We start from the raw sequence: 21,024 nt of genomic DNA, 5'->3' as shown, positions 1-21,024 counted from the left end.
ATATTTACAGGTAATGGGACGATATTTTGTAAACTATGTTGAGGACACAATATTTATGTCAGATGATTTATCTGTAATTAATGTTCTGACATACAACTGTAAGAGACATGCAAGAAATGTATTGTTTTGAAAATGATAAACTTGTCTCACCAAGAGATGTTCGAGCTGGTGTAGAGTCTCTTTTTATCCAGAAAGAAACCCACGACAGGACCACAGTCAGGATGCAAGGGATATAGGTCTGAATAGCAAAGTAGCCCATCCGTCTACTAAGGTCGAAGTAAACTGTCATCACCATGTAATCTCCTTAGAAGAGAAAGAAGGAAACCAAGCAGGTTTAATTCATACAATGCAACTCTCTCAGCGTATAATTAAGGAATATCTAGACACTACTTCCTGATATGAGTGCAAGCAAATCACCTTGAATAATTGTTATGGGTTATAAATGAACAGTTTTTAAATATTTCAATATTCGTGGTTCTCAAGTGTGTTTAAATTATTATTTTGCACATATTCCTAATAGATTGTCTATTCATTAAAAATAATATTGATATACATTTCAGAAAATGTAAATGCTGGCCATCATTCAGAGTTTACTTTACTATTATACATATGTGAGAGAAAAAATGTTCACCAACTGACCTCTAGCTGTACTACATGATTATTTAACATGTACATATTTCTTAAATAAACAGTAGCAGGGCTTTGAATATTCTAGATAGTTCACCCACTTAATGCAAAATAGACTGAGAAAAACTCACTCAGAAATAATTGAAACGCAACTAAACAAATGTGTTATGAATGGTAATACTTTAGTTTTAATCCCAAACTGAATCATATATAGTAATTTCTACTATGCTAGGATTAAAGACACATCCTTATTTAACAGGTAAGGATCCACAGGAACATACAGTTCATCTATTTCTTGTTCAAGTATGGTTGCCTGATTTGTACTTTCTTAGTGCAGCATTTGCGTAATTTTTTGACACAAAAGCAGCGCAAACGTTCAAAATATGGGCCCATATGTATACTTTTTTTGCTCCGTATTTGCGTAATGTTTATACGCAATAGCGGCGCAAACTTACAAAATGTAATTGTATTTTGTATGTTTGCGTCGCTTTTGCATCAACAAATGACACAAATGCGGTGCTAAAAAAGTATATATCAGGCCCCTAGTACTTTTACTCTTGTTGAATATTTGTGACCTGTTTTCATGAAATGTTCATACCTCACTTGCGCCATTTCTAAGCAGTGTGAATATCAGTAGTTAATATTTTTCAATGTGTCAGCTTCTGAATAACAGAAGGCAGAACTGACCTTGCAAGCAGGCTGTGTGAGGGTATTGTCATCCAAAAGTGGGTCCAACCAGTGCTTAATTTGTAAATATAAACGTGCCGGTGCCCAAAGCCCTCCTCTTAAACACGGGGCTGCTGCAATTAAATGTGGGAACACGGAATACTGACACGGCGTAATCCTGAAACCACCTCGGGCCTCTTTAATCCATAGAAAGCCACTCCATGCCCCTTCAGCTCACTCTTGCAGCTTTCTACTTTCTCCATTTGTAACGCTTTTTCGTTTTTCTGTTCCTCCGTCTTTACCATACTTGTCTTTTGCTTGCAACAAATGCTTGAGGCAGAAGAATAAGTGCCAGCCCTCAAAAACAAGTGCTGGTGCTCAGCACCGGAAACAACAAGCGCAAATTAAGCACTGGGTCCAACTACACCACCCCCCATTTCCCAAGGGCCACTTCTTCATGATCAAACGAGTTTGGAGCTTTCAGAATAAAGCAGGCTGGGCAAATTCGTACTGCTCTTTGTTGCCTTCCTCAGATGCTCGCACTGTGCGAGTAACGGTTTGTTTGTCCTGTCTTTTACAGTGTTTATTTAAATGTTATGTTATAGGTTGATATTGGATTTGTGTAGCACACATTTACCAGTGGAACATAGCCCAGATTTGCTCAGACACCCCATGCATTGATCTGAAAAGAGCCACTCATAAAATTAAATCAACTATTTGCAAGGACTTTAACACAACATCAGTGGTGAATATTATTTTTAACCCCAACCTCCCTTGCAACTGCTGTATTTTTAAAGTAAGATAAATATACTCCTAAAAATTATTTGTCATTTCTGCCTGCAGCAATCATTAGTGCATTGACAAAATACACAACGTCTTACTGTCCTTCATGATCCTAGTATTATTCTGAATTTGTTCCGAACAATACACAGTTACAAACTCCAACACTGTTTCATGTTATTTTAGTACTATTGTCAAGTACCTCTACCATCAATATTCTTTTAAATGTTTTCTTCAGTGATTATTTATGGCACGCTATTTTTGATCTGAAACCATCAATTTTACTCTTTTTTCACTTGAAGATTTACACTTCATTTGCTCACAGAGGATAATCAGGCTCAAAAGCACATTTACAATTTCTAATGCATTTTGCACACAGTGCTTCTTAATGAGGACACACATCTCATGTAATTACCCTTTAATGCAAATATATATTTTACCAAAATTGCATCATCTGTCCGTACGTTACAAAATGCCTTTATTGTGTCAGAGCTATTATACATATTTATTTATTTAAAGACTTTTGTAAACCACAAACTGGACTCTAGAGTGTCAGAGTGCTGTAGATAGTCTTGGAGAGAAAACATAAAACAAACAAAAATATGATCCGTTGCATTAAATATATTCACTATGGGTGAACATGACCATAGCATATTTAACCACTATATGTAGCCTAGAATAGAAGCAAAACATAAACATAAACAAAAATGTGTTCTATTACATTATACATATTCATAATGCAATGGTAGCTTTGTTAGGAAACAATGAGTGATTCCTCTATCGATGATCTTCTGAGCCTGAGTTTGTAATAAAAACTTTCGTACTGCAGTCAGACTGCTGGATTCAGGGCGGCAGCACCTCTGCATTGTAGGCAACTGAGTCACCCACACACCAGTTGGCACCTGTCAGTCCAACCCTCCTGGCTCACTAGCACCACCTCACCAAAACCCAACTGGTAAAGGTGATTTGTGGCAGCCTTACATGGACTCTGAAAACTCCTCAGGGAACTCATGTTGGAGACAAGCCTTACCTTTTGCTCCCCACATACAAGTCTCTTACACACACGTAGACACGAAAAGAGATGCAGGACAGTGTTCAATACATTTATTAAATGGCTGCAATCTAAAATAAAATGCATGAGCTGCAATAAATAGGATAATGATGAATAACAAAATCAGGATTGTAAAAATTAGAGATGTGAATATAAACAACCTCAACATATTGTCATAAAATGAGTTACACAGTTCCTACCAAAAAGCCTAATTTCTAGGCCCTAAGCAAGAGCATGGCGATGCATGTAAAATCTGTCCATACAGTGTCCATAAGAAGCACACCCCACCCCTGTTATCTTGTACAAGTTCAGGCAACCAGTCTACAGATCAGGATGAGTGGAGACACAAGGGCTGAGGTCAGACAAAAACTGGCATGCAACCTGGATGGAAATTCTGGCTGGAACTTCCTCTAATGCCCTTTGTCCTCCAAGATGTTTTTATGGGGGACATGTTCATGTTCAGCCATGTTGCGGGTATGTACCTAAGACCTGGACTGTTTATGCAGTCTTGTTGCCGGCAATACAAATTATTATTCTGTGTGACTCTTATTCTGTTCTTGTATTTCTGAGGTCGGAACATGATGCAAAGGATGACATCCATAGCCCTGATAATGACACTTTTCGAAGAATAGCAGCTGAAAGAAAAAACAGGGGCACTAAGGGAGCAATAATAAGATGAATAGAATTGAATACAGAAAGACAGAGCATGAAAAGGGCACAGATTGCAAACCTAAGCTAAGCTATCACTATGCCCAAGCGACTAACTAAAATGGATCCACAACAAGTTGATCCGGGTCATGGTAACCAGATTCAGATAGTTCCTGGGTGTTCTGCTGGGAGTGTGTCACTCTCGCCAGATAGGTAGCCAGAGTACCAATGAGCAGTCATCCTGGGAATCAGAATGACAGGGACATCGTTGGCTCCTAACTTTATGTGAGGAATATGGTCATTGGAATCCTTTTCACCTCTTTTTTGACAATGGTGTTTGATGGGCGTGTCCGGATTACTCGGGGAAGAGTTACATATCGTAGGGGAGATCCTTAGAAAGAGTGTGAGTAGATAATTTGTTTCCTAATTCTGGTAGGGTTCCAGACAGAGGTTGTTCACACTACTAAGGAACAGACTGCCATCTGAAATGTTGATCTTTTCTGCTAGGTGTTTGGGACCATTGTGGTGCAAGGCTTTTTGTGTGAGGCAAGCTATTTCAAATGATCTTTCGCTTGGAAATGAAGACAGCTAAGAGACGTTAGCGAAGGGGTAATGTGGTCAGAAAATCTTGTGCTTGTTATCAGTGTTGCTACTGCTTTGAGGATCGCCTTAAGTGGAGCTGCTGTCAAGTTAGGAAGACCTGTTACAGTCTTACAGCCATATTCAAGTCTGGAAACCACTCGTGATTGTACTGCTAAATTGAAGTCTGGTGGTGGCAAGAATGGTTTTATCATCCTTAGGAGTTTGAATTGGAAAGATGCACTGCAGGTGGTTGCACCAACATGCTTGCCTATTGAGATTTTTATCCAGAGGTATTTAGTTGATTCTGGAATGTTGGTTTTGCTGTTGAGGGCATCTAGGTGGTTAATCTATTCTTAGACGGGTGGGAACAGTTAGGAGGACAGATGTGTAGGAATTATATTTCCAGAGAGTTTAACTTGAGGTGGTTTCAAGTCAGTCAGGTCTGTTTTTTACTAGAATGTAGTTGAGTGGAATGACACCTTCCAGGGAGGATATCTGTAAGTAGCGCTGCGTATCATCCACATACATCTGGTGTGCAAGGTTTGATTGTCTGAGGTTTCCTTTAGTGGCTCCATATAGAGGTTGAAGAGTGTAGTGGAGCTGGTTGACCCTTGTGGTTCCCAGCATCTTAGTGAGGAATCATTTGATAGTAAAGTTATCTAATTTGATTTGTTGTGAGCAGTTCTGTAAGACAGATGGGAATCAGTTGTGTAGGTTTCCTGATAACCCCATTCTGTAGTTCTCACTGGCTGCTGTGATAGAAAGTGCTGAATGCTGATGTGAGATCTAAGAGAATGAGAATGCAGGAATCTTTACATTCTAGCATCTTGAGGACATTGTCCATGATGTATACAATGATTTTTGTTTGCTGTGTCTAGGTCTGAATCCTGATTGAAAAAGTTCAAGTTTAACTGTTCATTATATTACTACAGTTGGTTATGGTCACATTCTGGCAAGGAAGGATATTTGTGACACAGGACAAAAATTGCTTTCTTCAAGAAGGGGGAGAGGGAGTGTGGGTCAATTGCTCAAAGTTCAGAAAATCCAGGATTTGTACCTTGACGTAGCAAGCGATCAGGAGGAGAAAGGATGGCTGAGTTTCTTTAGTATTGTAGAAGGGATTGGGTTGTAGAAATGTGTAGTTGGGTTCATAAAGAGTAGGATCTTGAGGAACTTATTTTTGTTTAGCGTTTGAAATCACTTCAGTTTGCCAGTTTTTTAGTCTTGGATCCTCCTCTTGGGATGGAGATTCGCATTGGCAAGTATGACTGCTGGTGATCGTGAAGTGAAACCTTTCTATGTCTCCATCAATTGATTTTTCAGTCTCTGAAATGTTCTTTTCCAAAAAGGTTGAGAAAGCTTTAGTCATCCTTTGAGTTATTTCTGATCTTGGTTGCACTGTAGGACCCAGTTTGCTGTCTGACAATTTCAAAAGGTTTATTTGGTCTTGTGTTATCAAGCTGTGATTCAAAGTATGATTTTTGTTTTGCATTCCAAATGTGTTTTTTCATTTGGTCATTTATTTTTGCCATTTTTTTTATGGGATTATGAGGGTTTGTGTCTCCCCAGATGCTCAGTAAGCCTGACTCCTTCTTTCATTGTTTAGATTTTGATTGTAACAAGGGTGGGAGGATTTGTTTTTCTGCAGTTTGAAGCTAAGCGGGGCTACAGTTTCCATTATATTTGTCACCATTTTGTTGTAGTGCTCTGTTAACCCGAGAACACTCCGTAAATATGATGGGGGAGTGAGGTTTCTCAGGAAAAGAGAAGTCAGCTCCTACGTGTTCATGTTTCTGGCATCTCTAACCCAGCGATTGGATTTTAGGGCTTGGCTTTTTGATCTGTGTGTGTGATCTGTTAAATGGAATAAGATTCAGTGATGATCAGACCAGTCATTAGGTATTATAAGGTCAGTAATCAGTGCTCCTTCTCTTGCTATGATTAGATCAAGGGTTGTTTCTTTGATATGTGTCAGGCTTGTGCAGTCTTAGGTGAGGTCTTGATCTTTGAGGAAGTGTTTTAGAGTAGAGGCCTGTGAGTCATCCTCACCACTCCAGCATAGATTGAAGTCACCAGAAATATGGTGTTGGTCTATTGCATGAAGCATACTGTAATGGTTTCCATTATTTGTTCAATGAACAGCTGGTTGTCTCCGAGAAGGTGGTAAAGGAGGTGTACATTAGCTAGTTGTCTGCCGTTTTCTACACCCATGTATTCACAAGATATGAGATTGTGGAATCACATTTTAGCTTGTCTCTATTTTGGGCCTACTAGGCCCTGTGATGCTCAATGATAATAGCATCTGTTTGTTGAACAGTTCAGAACTTAGCTTAACTCTGTTTTCTGTCCGCTCGGAACGCATAGTGATGCAAGGCTCACTATTAAGACAGCCCTCATGAAATATCATTGCCGGCCAGCTAAAGCAATATATATGAAGAAATGTACTATCCTGTGTACGTGTCATCTCTGTTAGGTGGAAGGTTCCCTCTTGCAATGTAAGGCAAGCAAACCCTATTCTGTAATTTCCTTCTCTTTACTGTGCCTTATTTGTTCGATGGAAAGGATTGATCGTAATGCTTTGAGAAACGTCCAAGAAATGATCACATGCTTATGTTGAGAATTAATGAGATGTATGAACACACCTTGTGGTTTGTAGAAATAAAAGATCATGTATGAATTTGTTAATTTGAACTTGTGGACTTCGCCTCTCAAGCCATCAGTTCCCATGCACAAATTAAAATTGTCTTTCTTTACATCCTGAAGACTGGCTGGTCTCTGTTTTTTGTTCCTGAGCTAATGGAGTCTTCCACAAGGTCATCCATTGGGAAGGTTTTGGCATATGGAGAACTTCTCTTGATGATTGCAATCCCTCCGCCTTGCCGCAGCAGGTGGTCTAGCCATAAGAGTTGAGTTACCAGGATGTCAGTCAGGTATATGGACAATTGATTAAATCAGGTTTGACTCAGGAATTGGATGTCTAAATCATAATCCATTATAGTTTTGGTGATTTCCGCAGCACTTCTGGGTAGTCCTTGAAGGGCAAGTGGATTTGGCAAGGTTTAGGGTAAATGGGATCAGAGTTAAGTGCTCACAGATTGAACTCTGCATTTTGCCTGCACATTTTAGTGATTCAATGGTCCGTATGCTGTAAGCCAATGATCAGGGGGGCTGCAAAGTTTCTGTATAGGATTGAAACAAGCCTTCAATGTCCTTCATGGATAGTTGACTATGTGCTGTCTTGGAACAATGGGGCTCAAGGTGCAGGTGCTGATGGCCATGGGTGAGTAGAGGAGCTTGTGTTTGCTTGGGAATGGCTGTTGTTTACTGACAACAATACATGTTGCGTGTAAGACTTCACCTTCTGAAAAGCTCACTCACTTTTTAAATTTTATGTTCCAGCCTGTTAAAATGGGTAGGCCACTATGGAGACCAATGATGTCTGGGATAGGGGTGTTCCCAGTGGATTCCTTAATATGTTGCTCTTTGTGTTGTTCTCCCAGAAGGATTGCTATGGGTATGAGCTCTCTGAACCCCATGTACTTTGAGTTCAGTGTTTATTGAAGTGGAGGTGTCATTACATGCCCTTGTAAAGTCTAGACAAGTCTGCTGTAGTGGCTATTTCCTATGGTATCAACAGATACTTGTTTTTTATGTTGTTTCATCTGATAAACTGAACTGGATGAATGACCAATGGAGTTTCTGTAGCCTGTGTTGGATGTTCTATGTACAAGTGCCAATTCTATGTGTGAGTCTGTGAATGTCTTCCTCGACTAGGGGTGTCACTTCAGGCTCTGTTCTAATTTCATATTTAGGTGGACAGCTGTATCTGCTGTTTAAATCATGTGAGTTCTCTGATCCTCTCTCTCAGACAATGTAAACGTGTAGCGAGATGGTTGAAAGGTGATGGATGTAATGGCATCTGGGACTTGAAAGGCAACATGACTAATCCCTATTGTAGATGTGGTTTTGTCAGATAGGGTGGGGATAGTATAGTTAGGTAGAGCGATCTTAGGTGGGTTTAGGCCTTGGTCTGGTGCCTTGAAGTTCCATTGTAGTAGATGGGAGCCTGGTAAGTCTTGAGAAGATTGCCAGAGTGTGGCTGCTCTTGTGTGTACTCTTAGTTTGGGGAATCACCAATCAAAGGTCTCCAGATTTGTGGCAGGTGCTTGCACCAGTATGTTGCCAAACCTGTATATTGATATTCCTACTTCTGCCTTAAATAGGGAGGAGGGAGCTGTAGATAATATGAGACTGTGAGGTATCTTAGTTGAATTCAAGACCTCCAGGCGTGCATTCACTGATTCTCTCCACCTCACTGTGCACCACATGAAGAAGGTAAGATATGATTTTATACATAAGTAGGTGTATGAGATGAGTGTTTTCTGGGATGCCTTTTAGAAATCTGTGTTTGTATTATTTCGCTGCATTCTTGGTGAGGTTGGTTGTAGTTTATTTTGAAAGAACTTGGGCAGGATTTTGAAAGCCATCTCTTTGGAGAAGACTATAAGGGCCTCATTATGACCCTGGCGGGCGGCGGAGGCCGCCCGCCAGGATCCCGCCCTCCAAATTACCGCGCCGCGGTCAAAAGACCGCGGCGGGTATTACGAGTTTTCCTCTGGGCTGGCGGGCGGTTCCAGTTAAACCGCCCGCCAGCCCAGGGGAAAACGACCTTCCCACGAGGATGCCGGCTCGTAATCGAGCCGGCGGAGTGGGAAGGTGCGACGGGTGCTACTGCACCCGTCGCGTATTTCACTGTCTGCAAGGCAGACAGTGGAATACATTTTGGGGCCCTCTTACGGGGGCCCCTGCCGTGCCCATGCCATTGGCATGGGCACGGCAGGGGCCCCCAGGGGCCCCGCGACCCCCCCTACCGCCATCCTGTTCATGGCGGCTTTCCCGCCATGAACTGGATGGCGGTAGGGGGGGTCAGAATCCTCATGGCTGCGGAGCGCGCTCCGCAGCCATGGAGGATTCCAATGAGCAGCGGAAAGTCAGCGGGAGACCGCTGACTTTCCGCTTCTGACCGCGGCTGAACCGCCGCGGTCAGAATGCTCATTGGAGCACCGCCAGCCTGTCGGCGGTGCTCCCGTGGTCGGTGGCCCTGGCGGCCACCGGCCGCCAGGGTCAGAATGACCCTCTAATTCTGTTGCACCATAGTGGTGATTTCAAAAGTGTGCCAGAGGAGGACCGCTGGCTTAATTGGACCATGTTTATTATTAAGTGTGTTAACTAATCAGACAATCTGAGCTCTAGTGTGGTCTTCTTCTAGTGTTGCCTAAAAACCCAGATCAGATATTGGTGACTAAGTACATACTCTATCCATGTGTGTCCAGACCCATATTAATTTCAATTCCTATATGCTTTGCATGTAGTGTGAGAGAGGGTTTGAGACCCCAAGTGCCTTGTGATGTTAAGTTAGAAGCTCCACAAAAATTATCCTTTTTTTTTTTTATAGGCCCTGGGCCGAGTTTGCATAGTCGTACTACATGGAACTCCGTAGTAGTTAAAAAAAACTCTGCCATGCTTTCTGCAGTTCCGCAGGTGGGCAGTGTTAGAAATTAGGTCTTTAGTTGCCAGTCAGGTTACCCTCTGTCCAAGCAAGGACCCTCACCCTAGTCAGGGTAAAAGAGAATCACCCTCAGCTAACCGCTGCTTACCCCCTTGGTATCTTGGCACGAGCAGTAGGCTTAACTTCAGAGTGCTAAGTGTAAAGTATTAGTACCAACACACACAGTAACTTAATGTAAACACTACAAAATGACACAACTTTAGAAAAATGGAACAATAGAAAATATTAATCTAAACAAAACAAGACCAAAACAACAAAAATCCACAATATACAAGTCAAGTTATCACTAAAAATGCAAAAAGAGTCTTCATGTAATTTTAAACACACACTAATGCCGTTAGTGTGAAAATGTACCTTGGGTGTGTCAAAAATAACCCTTCATTGGCGAGTGTGCGACAAAAAGGGTTTCGATGCGTCAATATCACTCACAAGCGAGACCTGAACCCCATGTACTTTGAGTTCAGTGTTTATTGAAGTGGAGGTGTCATTACATGCCCTTGTAAAGTCTAGACAAGTCTGCTGTAGTGGCTATTTCCTATGGTATCAACAGATACTTGTTTTTTATGTTGTTTCATCTGATAAACTGAACTGGATGAATGACCAATGGAGTTTCTGTAGCCTGTGTTGGATGTTCTATGTACAAGTGCCAATTCTAGGTGTGAGTCTGTGAATGTCTTCCTCGACTAGGGGTGTCACTTCAGGCTCTGTTCTAATTTCATATTTAGGTGGACAGCTGTATCTGCTGTTTAAATCATGTGAGTTCTCTGATCCTCTCTCTCAGACAATGTAACAGTGTAGCGAGATGGTTGAAAGGTGATGGCTGTAATGGCATCTGGGACTTGAAGGGCAACATGACTAATCCCTATTGTAGATGTGGTTTTGTCAGATAGGGTGGGGATAGTATAGTTAGGTAGAGCAATCTTAGGAGGGTTTAGGCCTTGGTCTGGTGCCTTGAAGTTCCATTGTAGTAGATGGGAGCCTGGTAAGTCTTGAGAAGATTGACAGAGTGTGGCTGCTCTTGTGTGTACTCTTAGTTTGGGGAATCACCAATCAAAGGTCTCCAGATTTGTGGCAGGTGCTTGCACCAGTATGTTGCCAAACCTGTATATTGATATTCCTACTTCTGCCTTAAATAGGGAGGAGGGAGCTGTAGATAATATGAGACTGTGAGGTATCTTAGTTGAATTCAAGACCTCCAGGCGTGCATTCACTGATTCTCTCCACCTCACTGTGCACCACATGAAGAAGGTAAGGTATGATTTTATACATAAGTAGGTGTATGAGATGAGTGTTTTCTGGGATGCCTTTTAGAAATCTGTGTTTGTATTATTTCGCTGCATTCTTGGTGAGGTTGGTTGTAGTTTATTTTGAAAGAACTTGGGCAGGATTTTGAAAGCCATCTCTTTGGAGAAGAGTAATTCTGTTGCACCATAGTGGTGATTTCAAAAGTGTGCCAGAGGAGGACCGCTGGCTTAATTGGACCATGTTTATTATTAAGTGTGTTAACTAATCAGACAATCTGAGCTCTAGTGTGGTCTTCTTCTAGTGTTGCCTAAAAACCCAGATCAGATATTGGTGACTAAGTGCATACTCTATCCATGTGTGTCCAGACCCATATTCATTTCAATTCCTATATGCATTGCATGTAGTGTGAGAGAGGGTTTGAGACCCCAAGTGCCTTGTGATGTTAAGTTAGAAGCTCCCTAAAAATTATCCCTTTTTTTTTTATAGGCCCTGGGCCGAGTTTGCATAGTCGCACTACATGGAACTCCGTAGTAGTTAAAAAAAACTCTGCCATGCTTTGTGCAGTTCCGCAGGTGGGCAGTGTTAGAAATTAGGTCTTTAGTTGCCAGTCAGGTTACCCTCTGTCCAAGCAAGGACTCTCACCCTAGTCAGGGTAAAAGAGAATCACCCTCAGCTAACCGCTGCTTACCCCCTTGGTATCTTGGCACGAGCAGTAGGCTTAACTTCAGAGTGCTAAGTGTAAAGTATTAGTACCAACACACACAGTAACTTAATGTAAACACTACAAAATGACACAACTTTAGAAAAATGGAACAATAGAAAATATTAATCTAAACAAAACAGGACCAAAACAACAAAAATACACAAAATACAAGTCAAGTTATCACTAAAAATGCAAAAAAGAGTCTTCATGTAATTTTAAACACACACTAATGCCGTTAGTGTGAAAATGTACCTTGGGTGTGTCAAAAATAACCCTTCACGGGCGAGTGTGCGACAAAAAGGGTTTCGATGCGTCAATATCACTCACAAGCGAGACCTTGCATCGTTTCTCCTTTAGTCGGGTCACATGTGTTGTTTTCTTCTCTACACAGGAGAGAAATGCGTCGATCTGGTCAGCACTCTCGGGTCCTGGCAGGCCTTTCTACACGCCCAGTGGTGTTTGCGTCAGAAATCCAGCCGCACGATGATCCGAAAGCCACACAGCGCGGGTTGCGATGTCAGCAGCCTCTGGCAGCGATGCTGTGCATCGTTTCTCCAGCCCCGGGCGTCGATCTTCCGGTCGCGTTACAGCTGTGAAGCCAGCAGAGCGTTGATTTTTCAGCCGCAGATCGGAGTCGCATCGATCTTTTCCCCGCACCCCGGTCTGTGCACCGATTTCTCACTCTTGGGCTGCCAGCTTCTCCTTTCAGGGTCTCAGGCACTGGATGGGCACCACTTGGCAGGGTAGCAGTCTCTCCAGAGACTCCAGGTGCTGGCAGAGAGAAGTCTTTGCTGTCCCTGAGACTTCAAACAACAGGATAAAAGCTCTGAACTAAGCCTTTGGAGATCTTCACAAGAAGGAAGGCAACACAAAGTCCATTCTTTGCCCTCTAGCACAGGCAGAAGCAGCAACTGCAGGATAGCTCCACAAAGCACAGTCATAGGCAGGTCAACTCTTCTTCCTCAGCTCTTCAGCTCTTCTCCGGGCAGAGGTTCCTCTTGGTTTCCAGAATTGTTCTAAAGTCTGTGGTTTTGGGTGCCCATTTTATATCCATTTTCTCCTTTGAAGTAGGCCTACTTTAAAGCAAAGTCTCTCTTGATTGAGAAATTCTACCTTGCCCAGGCCAGGCCCCAGACACTCACCCGGGGGTTGGAGACTGCAATGTGTGAGGGCAGGCACACCCCTTTCAGGTGTAGGTGATCACTCATCCTCTTCCTTCAAGCACAGATGGCTCATCAGAAAATGCAGACTACATCCCAGCTCCCTTTGTGTCACTGTCTAGTATGAGGTGCAACCAGCCCAACTGTCAAACTGACTCAGATAGGGAATCCACAAACAGGCAGAGTCACAGAAATGGTATAAGCAAAAAAATGCTCACTTTCTAAAAGTGGCTTTTTCAAAAACACAATCTTAAAATCAACTTTACTAAAATATGTATTTTTAAATTGTGACCTCAGAGACCCCAGACTCCACATGTCTATCCACTCCCAAAGGGAATCTACACTTTAATCATATTTAAAGGTAGCCCCCCCATTGTTAACCTATGAGAGGGACAGTCCTTGCAACAGTGAAAAACAAATTTAGCAGTATTTCACTGTCAGGACATATAAAACACATTACTATGGTGGTCATTCCAACCCTGGCGTTCAGCGTGAAAGCAGCGGCTAAACCGCCAACAGGCTGGCGGCAAAAATATTGGCATTCCGACCGTGGCGCTAACCGCCAACAGAGGCCGCCACTTTAACACACCGACCGCCATGGCGGAACCAACAAACAGCGCGCTGGTCACCGCCAACAGACAGGCGGGAGTCAATGTACCGCCCACAGTATCACAACCCACCAATCCGCCACCTTTTCCGGGGCGGTAGCACCGCAGATAAAAACACGGCGGAAACCGCTATACCGAAGGGAAAACGCTCACCTCAATACACCCCACGAGGAGCCAGGACAGCATGGAACCGGAACTTCACATATTCCCAGCGATAGTATTCCTGCTCCTGTACCAGGAGTACGAACGCCGGCGCAGAAGACAACGGTGAGTACTGCACCTACGTCACAGGGGAGGGGGAGGCAAAAAATTACGGGGACACACATACGCGACACACCCACCCCCACCCTCACCCACTACAACACACACATCAATGCATAGCAAAACATCACAGCTACACCCTCCAAATCCCCCGGAAGAATGCAAAGACAAAAGGAATTAGTTTGAAACATCTGCATATATCAAAAACTACCTATTTAAATATTTACACCAAAACACAATAATAAATACAGTAATGTACAAGTCCGAGCATTGTAGCAGGCATTGTCCGTGGACCACTCGGGCCAAATCACATGGGCAAAGCCCACACAGGATACTTGAATCCAACGGAGAGAACACTGCAGGGGCATCAGATGACAAAACTACAGGCACCTCAGGGGGAAGGGAAGGGGGAGCACCTCAGCCGGATGAGTGCACGACGCCAGATCCACGAGGGGCCTCCATGGCCACTGTTCAATCCTGGGGAGTGCAAAGCCACAGTCTCACAAGTCTATACAGTGGGTGGGCTGCCCACTGCTAAATCCTGGGGAGTGCAAAGCCACAGTCTCACAAGTCTATACAGTGGGTGGGCTGCCCACTGCTCAATCCTGGGGAGTGCAAAGCCACAGTCTCACAAGTCTATACAGTGGGTGGTCTGCCCACTGTTCAATCCTGGGGAGTGCAAAGCCACAGTCTCTCAAGTCAATGACAGTCTCCACTGGTTCTGGAGGGGGCCTGGTGCCCAGAGTGCCTCATCCTCTGCAGGACAGAGGTAGTGGATGCCTTCTTCCACTGGTTCTGGAGGGGGCCTGCTGCCCAGAGTGCTTCATCCTGTGCAGGACAAAGGTAGTGGATGCATGTCTCCACTGCTTCTGGAGGGGGCCTGGTGCCCAGAGTGCTTCGTGCAGGCCTGCCTGACACAGATGCGGCCCAGCCCCTGCCGCTCATGGGCCAGCGGTGCTTGAGACGGCGGTGCCCAGGTCGGTGGTGCATGAGACACAGTGCCCGGTTCAGCGGTGCTTGAGATGAAGGGCCCAGTTCAGCGGTGCTTGAGACGGCGGTGCCCGGTTCAGCGGTGCTTGAGATGGAGAGCCCAGTTCAGCGGTGCTTGAGATGAAGGGCCCAGTTCAGCGGTGCTTGAGACGGCGGTGCCCGGTTCAGCGGTGCTTGAGATGGAGAGCCCAGTACAGCGGTGCTTGAGATGAAGGGCCCAGTTCAGCGGTGCTTGAGTTGAAGGGCCCAGTTCAGCGGTGCTTGAGACGGCGGTGCCCGGTTCAGCGGTGCTTGAGATGAAGGGCCCAGTTCAGCGGTGCTTGAGACGGCGGTGCCCGGTTCAGCGGTGCTTGAGATGGAGAGCCCAGTTCAGCGGTGCTTGAGATGAAGGGCCCAGTTCAGCGGTGCTTAAGACGGCGGTGTCCGGTTCAGCGGTGCTTGAGATGGAGAGCCCAGTTCAGCGGTGCTTGAGATGAAGGGCCCAGTTGAGCGGTGCTTGAGTTGAAGGGCCCAGTTCAGCGGTGCTTGAGACGGCGGTGCCCGGTTCAGCGGTGCTTGAGATGGAGAGCCCAGTTCAGCGGTGCTTGAGATGAAGGGCCCAGTTCAGCGGTCCTTGAGTTGAAGGGCCCAGTTCAGCGGTGCTTGAGTTGAAGGGCCCAGTTCAGCGGTGCTTGAGATGGAGAGCCCAGTTCAGCGGTGCTTGAGATGAAGGGCCCAGTTCAGCGGTGCTTGAGTTGGAGGGCCCAGTTCAGCGGTGCTTGAGACGGCGGTGCCCGGTTCAGCGGTGCTTGAGATGATGGTGGGCAGGTCAGCGGCCCCGGCCATGGCGGGATGCTCATTTCCCACCTGACTTGTGGCTGGTGGTGTCCTCCTGGGCAGCTGGGCCGGGCCTGTTGGTGGGGTCCTGCCCACATGGGATGGGGCTGGTGGGCCACTCCTGGGCAGCTGGGCTGATGGCGGTGGTGTCGGCCGTGCTGCCCTTCCCAGCCTTCCCAGTTCGCCTGTGGCCCTTCCCCACCTTGCCCGGTGTGGCAGCTGTCTCCACACTCCCTGGCGGAGGCCTGGTCGGGGTTTTGGTGCCTGATGTCATCTGCCGGGGGTGGGCTGGCCGTGCCTTGGCTCCGGACCAAACTGGCTGCCCTGGTGGGTGGGGCACTCCACTGTCCCTGGCAGACCTTGATGGCAGGGCCCGGTTTTGTGGGGGCTGAGGTGCTCAATCGAGTCATATGACATGGACGGGGTGGGGGAGTTGGTGGGAAGAGGTTGAGTTTCGACAGGAAGAACTTGTTGGGAGCAGTGGGATGGGTAGGTGTAGTGGTTATGGGAGTGGAGGAAGAGGTAGTGGTTGTAGGAGGTGTAAGTTTTGTGGTTTTGAGTGCTGGTGCTTGGGCGGAGGCTGTCGTGAGGTGGATGGCTGTTGGGTGGGTGGCTGCCTGCGTTTGTGTATGTTGGGAGGGGGCGTAACAGACACACTGGGAGAGGACACAGGGGACGTGTAAATGGCATTGGGGGTGGTGACTGCACGTGTGCGGAGTGTTCTGGTGTCTGTGCTGCTGAGGGACGTAGTGGCTGAAGATGCTGTGCATGCAGGTGTGAATGTAGAGGTGACAGGGAGGGAGGAGGAGACGTGGAGGAGGGAGACACAGTGGAAGCAGTGGCTGTTGCTATGTCTGCATGGGTATGATGCTTGTGTGACTGCTTTTGGGATGTGTGGTGCTTATGTCTGGCTGAGCCCCCCTTGGGTGTTGAGGTGTGTGCAGGCTGGTCTGATGGTGATGCTGTCCCTGGGATAGGCAGAGGTACAGGTGATAGGGAATGGGTGGAGGAAGCTGGAGGGGGGAGGCTAGACACAGGGACAATGGCTGCCATCAGTGCTGAGGCCAGAGTCTGGAACGATCGCTGAAGGGCCGCTTGACCAGAATGAATGCCCTCCAGGTATGCATTGCTCTGGTGCACTTCCCTTTCTACACCCTGGATGGCATTCAAAATGGTAGACTGCCCAACAGTGAGCGTACTCAGATGTTGCCGCCACCACAAGGGAGCTCCCTTCAGAGGACGAGTCAGTGTCACTGTTGTCGGCCCGAGTCCCCGCTGTGGAGCTCCCCTCGCCCTCCGTCCCACTGGTGAACTCAGACTCTGTGGTGTGGCCCTCCATGGCCATGTGGGATGCAGCTCCCTCGTGCTCCGGTGCCACTTCTCCTCCGCCTGATGATGCTAATGCACACATGAACAGGAAGACCAGAAAAAAGGGGGGAGGAAACAAAATAAAGACATGTTGAGTGCATGCATTGGCGACACCGTTGGCGGACAGGACAGACACAGAAGCCCCCTGCACTACGACGCGCACCTGGGGTCGACTACTCAATCCCTGGGACATGGCTTACAAGCCTATGGACGACATCCGTACACATAGATGACACAGGGCCATGATCTCCTGTACTTGGCACCCTACAGAGGTGGGGGGCGGGGCACAGGGTCATGCCTTACGGAGGGGCCTAGCCTACAGAATTCACCCTGGCCTAGGGAGACCGACAGCCCTCCTCCCCACCCAGACACCTCCACTGCGCGCAAAGTCAGCAGAATGAGAGTGTACTCACCCCTCTTGTGCCTGCTGTGATGCCCTCACGCGCCCATCCAATTCGGGGTAGGCCACCGCCAGGATCCGGGACATCAGGGGGGTCAAAGTCTGACTGGCACCCCTCCCACATTGGGAGGCCATCCCCAGCTGAGCCTCCGCCGTCTTCCTGCTCCAGCGGTGGATGTCCTCCCATCTCCTCCGGCAGTGGGTGCCCCGGCTGCGGTGGATCCCCAGGTTCCGTACGTCCTTGGCGATGGCACGCCAAATATTTACCTTCTGGTGAGCGCTGACCTATATGAAAAGTACGGAGGGAGAAGAGAAGTCATTACCTTCTGCACCGTCAATGTGAGTGGCCCCCATCCCTACCCTTGCCATGTGGCACATGCAATCACTGTTGTTTCTTGCACGCCTCAATCTCCCCCCCCCAACTTTCATCCACCCCACTCCACACAGGCATAGCCCATACAGCATGCTCCCAGTGTATTTACCTGTTTGTCTGGAGGACCGTAGAGTTGCACGTACTGGGAGAGGACCCCATCCACTAGTTTCTCCAATTCCTCAGTGGTGAAGGCAGGGGCCCTTTCCCCAGTCGCTTGAGCCATTGTCTCTTCCAGACCGAGGTCACAGCAGCACTTGCAGTGTAGGTCCTCTCCTGTCGAAGATCAGGTATCGAGTGATTAAGCAGATAGAAAATGGTGGTCACGTCCGCGGCGGTGCGTACCGCGACCGCCAGCGCACATCATAATTGGCCCCTGGGACCCATAGGGTTCAATGTTAACCAATGCAGCATTGCGCCGCAGTCTCCGACCGCCTACCGCCACGGTGTACAACGCCAGCGCAGTTACCTCACATCCCATTGTCACACTTCACAGGTCAGGCAGCCGCCATTTCAGGAGCCCACATGCCCTAATATTTTAACTGCGTCACACATACCTAGGCCTTGCCTCAACACTCATACAAGCCATTCTATGGATTAAGAATCGTGTTCTGTGCAAGCTGTGGTTACGTACCTCTGGGATGTTTGACTCTATGCTCGCTGTTGTCCTTCATAGGCCCCGTCCGCTGGGACATGTGAGGAGATGGCGGCATCCTCCGGTGTACAGACCTCTGGTGGACCTGTCGACAATGGAAGAGAGACATGTCATACTGACCTACAGGCTTGACCGTGCCACAATCCTGGAACTGTGTGCCCAGCTGGAGCCAGACCTGAAGTCACCTATCCGCCAACCCACAGGAATCCCCCCTCAAGTGCAGGTGCTGTCAGTGCTCCATTTCCTAGCAAGTGGGTCCTTTCAAACAACAGTGGCCATATCATCAGGGATGTCCCAGGCTATGTTTTCCAAGGTGTTGTCCAGAGTGTTGTCTGCCCTGCTGAAACACATGCGGAGCTACATCGTTTTCCCTGAGGTGGGGGATTTGCCTACAGTGAAGGGTGATTTCTATGCCCTTGGACATATCCCCAACATCATAGGTGCCATTGATGGGACCCATTGGCTTTGGTCCCCCCCCACAGGAGTGAACAGGTGTATAGAAACCAGAGGAGTTATCATTCGATGAATGTCCAGATGGTGTGTTTGGCAGACCAGTACATCTCCCATGTTAATGCCAAGGTCCCCGGCTCAGTGCATGATGCGTACATCATGCGGAATAGCAGCATCCCCTACGTGATGGAGGAACTCCAGAGGCACCGTGTGTGGCTAATTGATGACTCTGGATACCCCAACCTGTCCTGGCTACTGACCCCAGTGAGGAATCCCAGGACAAGGGCAGAGGAATGCTACAATGAGGCCCATGGGCGAACTAGGAGGGTGATCGAGCGGACCTTCGGCCTCCTGAAGGCCAGGTTCCGCTGCCTTCATATGACAGGTGGATCCCTATTCTACTCACCAAAGATGGCGTGCCAGATCATCGTGGCCTGCTGCATGCTTCACAACCTGACTTTGCGTCGCCAGGTGCCTTTTCTGCAGGAGGATGGTCCAGATGGTGGTATTGTAGCAGCTGTGGAGCCTGTGGAGAGTGAAGAGGAGGAAGCAGAAGAGGACGACATAGACAACAGGAACACAGTTATACAGCAGTATTTCCAATGACAGACAGGTAAGAATACATAGCTGCCTACTACATGTACTTAACCACTACTACCTCTCTCCTGTCTGTCGTTTTCACCCAGTGTATGGTAACTGAGTTGTCACTTTCCTTTGCGATTTCAGAAATGTGGCCCCAAGTGTGTGACATCTGCTTTGTTTACCCATGGACTACAGCTGTGTGACATTGGTATGTTGGCATCACAATGTAAATAAGCATTTTGGCACAGTAATGTCTGATACATTTGTTCAAAATCACAGCCAGACTCCTGAGTTTTTTGTGCAATAACTGTGTTTATTTGAGTGCTCTATATTGTGGGGTGGATGCAAATTGGTGAAGGGGGATGGTGGAGGAATGTCCATGGCAGAGTCCAGACTATTGGGATCACAGGTGCATTGTCCAGATGCCTGTGGAAAGTGGAGCTGGGGCAGTTTAAGGATGGACAGGGTGACAATGTGGGACAGTGGGATGACAATCAGGGTGGTATCCTTTGCTGGCGGGGATCTTGGCATCTTACTCTGTCTTCTTCCTGGATCTCAGGGACCGCTTGCGGGGTGGTTCTCCTTCTGCAGGGGGTGGGGTGCTGGTGGCCTGTTGGTCCTGTGGCGGGGCCTCCTGTCCACTAGCGCCGGCGGAGTTGGTAGGCAGTTCTTGGTCCATGCTAGTGTCATGGGCCCTTTGTGGTGCCACGGTGGGCTGCAATGAGGTGGCTATCACATTCAGCACCCCTACGATGGTGCCCAGGGCGGAACTGATGGTTCTTAGTTCCTCCCTGAACCCCAAATACTGTTCCTCCTGCAGGCACTGGGTCTCCTGACACCTGGCCAGTACTTTTGCGGTTTCCGTGTTGTGACCGTGGCGGTTTACCGCGGCGGTATGGTGGCGGTCTTCTGACAGCGGTAAGAGGCTTTTACCGCCAATGTTGGAATGACCACCTATATGTCCTACCTTAACCATACACTGCACCCTGCCCTTGGGGCTACCTAGGGCCTACCTTAGGGGTGTCTTAAATGTAAGAAAAGGGAAGGTTTAGGCCTGGCAAGTGGGTACACTTGCCAAGTCGAATTTACAGTTAAAGCTGCACACACAGACACTGCAGTGACAGGTCTGAGACATGATTACAGAGCTACTTCTGTGGGTGGCACAACTAGTGCTGCAGGCCCACTAGTAGCATTTGATTTACAGGTCCTGCCTGGGCACCTCTAGTGCACTTTACAAGGGACTTACTAGTAAATCAAATAGGCCAATCATGGATCAAAAAAATACATACGCATTTTGTATAGGAGCACTTGCACTTTAGTACTCGTTAGCAGTGCCCAGAGTAACAAAAACAGCAACAACAGAGTCCAGCACACATCAATAACCTGGGAAACAGAGGCAGAAAGTTAAGGGAGACCACGGCAAGGATGAAAAGTCCAACAGGCAGAGTTTCCCCATCACGCCAGTTCGTGTTGAGTTTATGTCCTTACATTCA

General features: G+C 47.0%; 1 protein-coding gene across 2 annotated transcripts in view; it reads right to left on the bottom strand.

Annotated features, from left to right (window-relative positions):
• The window catches only part of LOC138265768 (gamma-aminobutyric acid receptor subunit gamma-4), a 1,864,369-nt gene that overhangs the window by 460,837 nt on the left and 1,382,508 nt on the right, over window positions 1-21,024 (bottom strand). For both annotated transcript variants that reach the window (XM_069213790.1, XM_069213798.1), the window contains exon 7: window positions 151-303. In XM_069213790.1, the coding sequence (XP_069069891.1) occupies window positions 151-303 (153 nt within the window). The remainder of the gene's footprint in view (window positions 1-150; window positions 304-21,024) is intronic.

Source organism: Pleurodeles waltl, chromosome 2_1, assembly GCF_031143425.1.
Source record: "Pleurodeles waltl isolate 20211129_DDA chromosome 2_1, aPleWal1.hap1.20221129, whole genome shotgun sequence".
Taxonomy (NCBI): Eukaryota; Metazoa; Chordata; class Amphibia; order Caudata; family Salamandridae; genus Pleurodeles; species Pleurodeles waltl.
The sequence above is the reverse complement of the archived record's forward strand: the minus strand, read 5'-3'. Positions and strand labels throughout refer to the sequence as shown.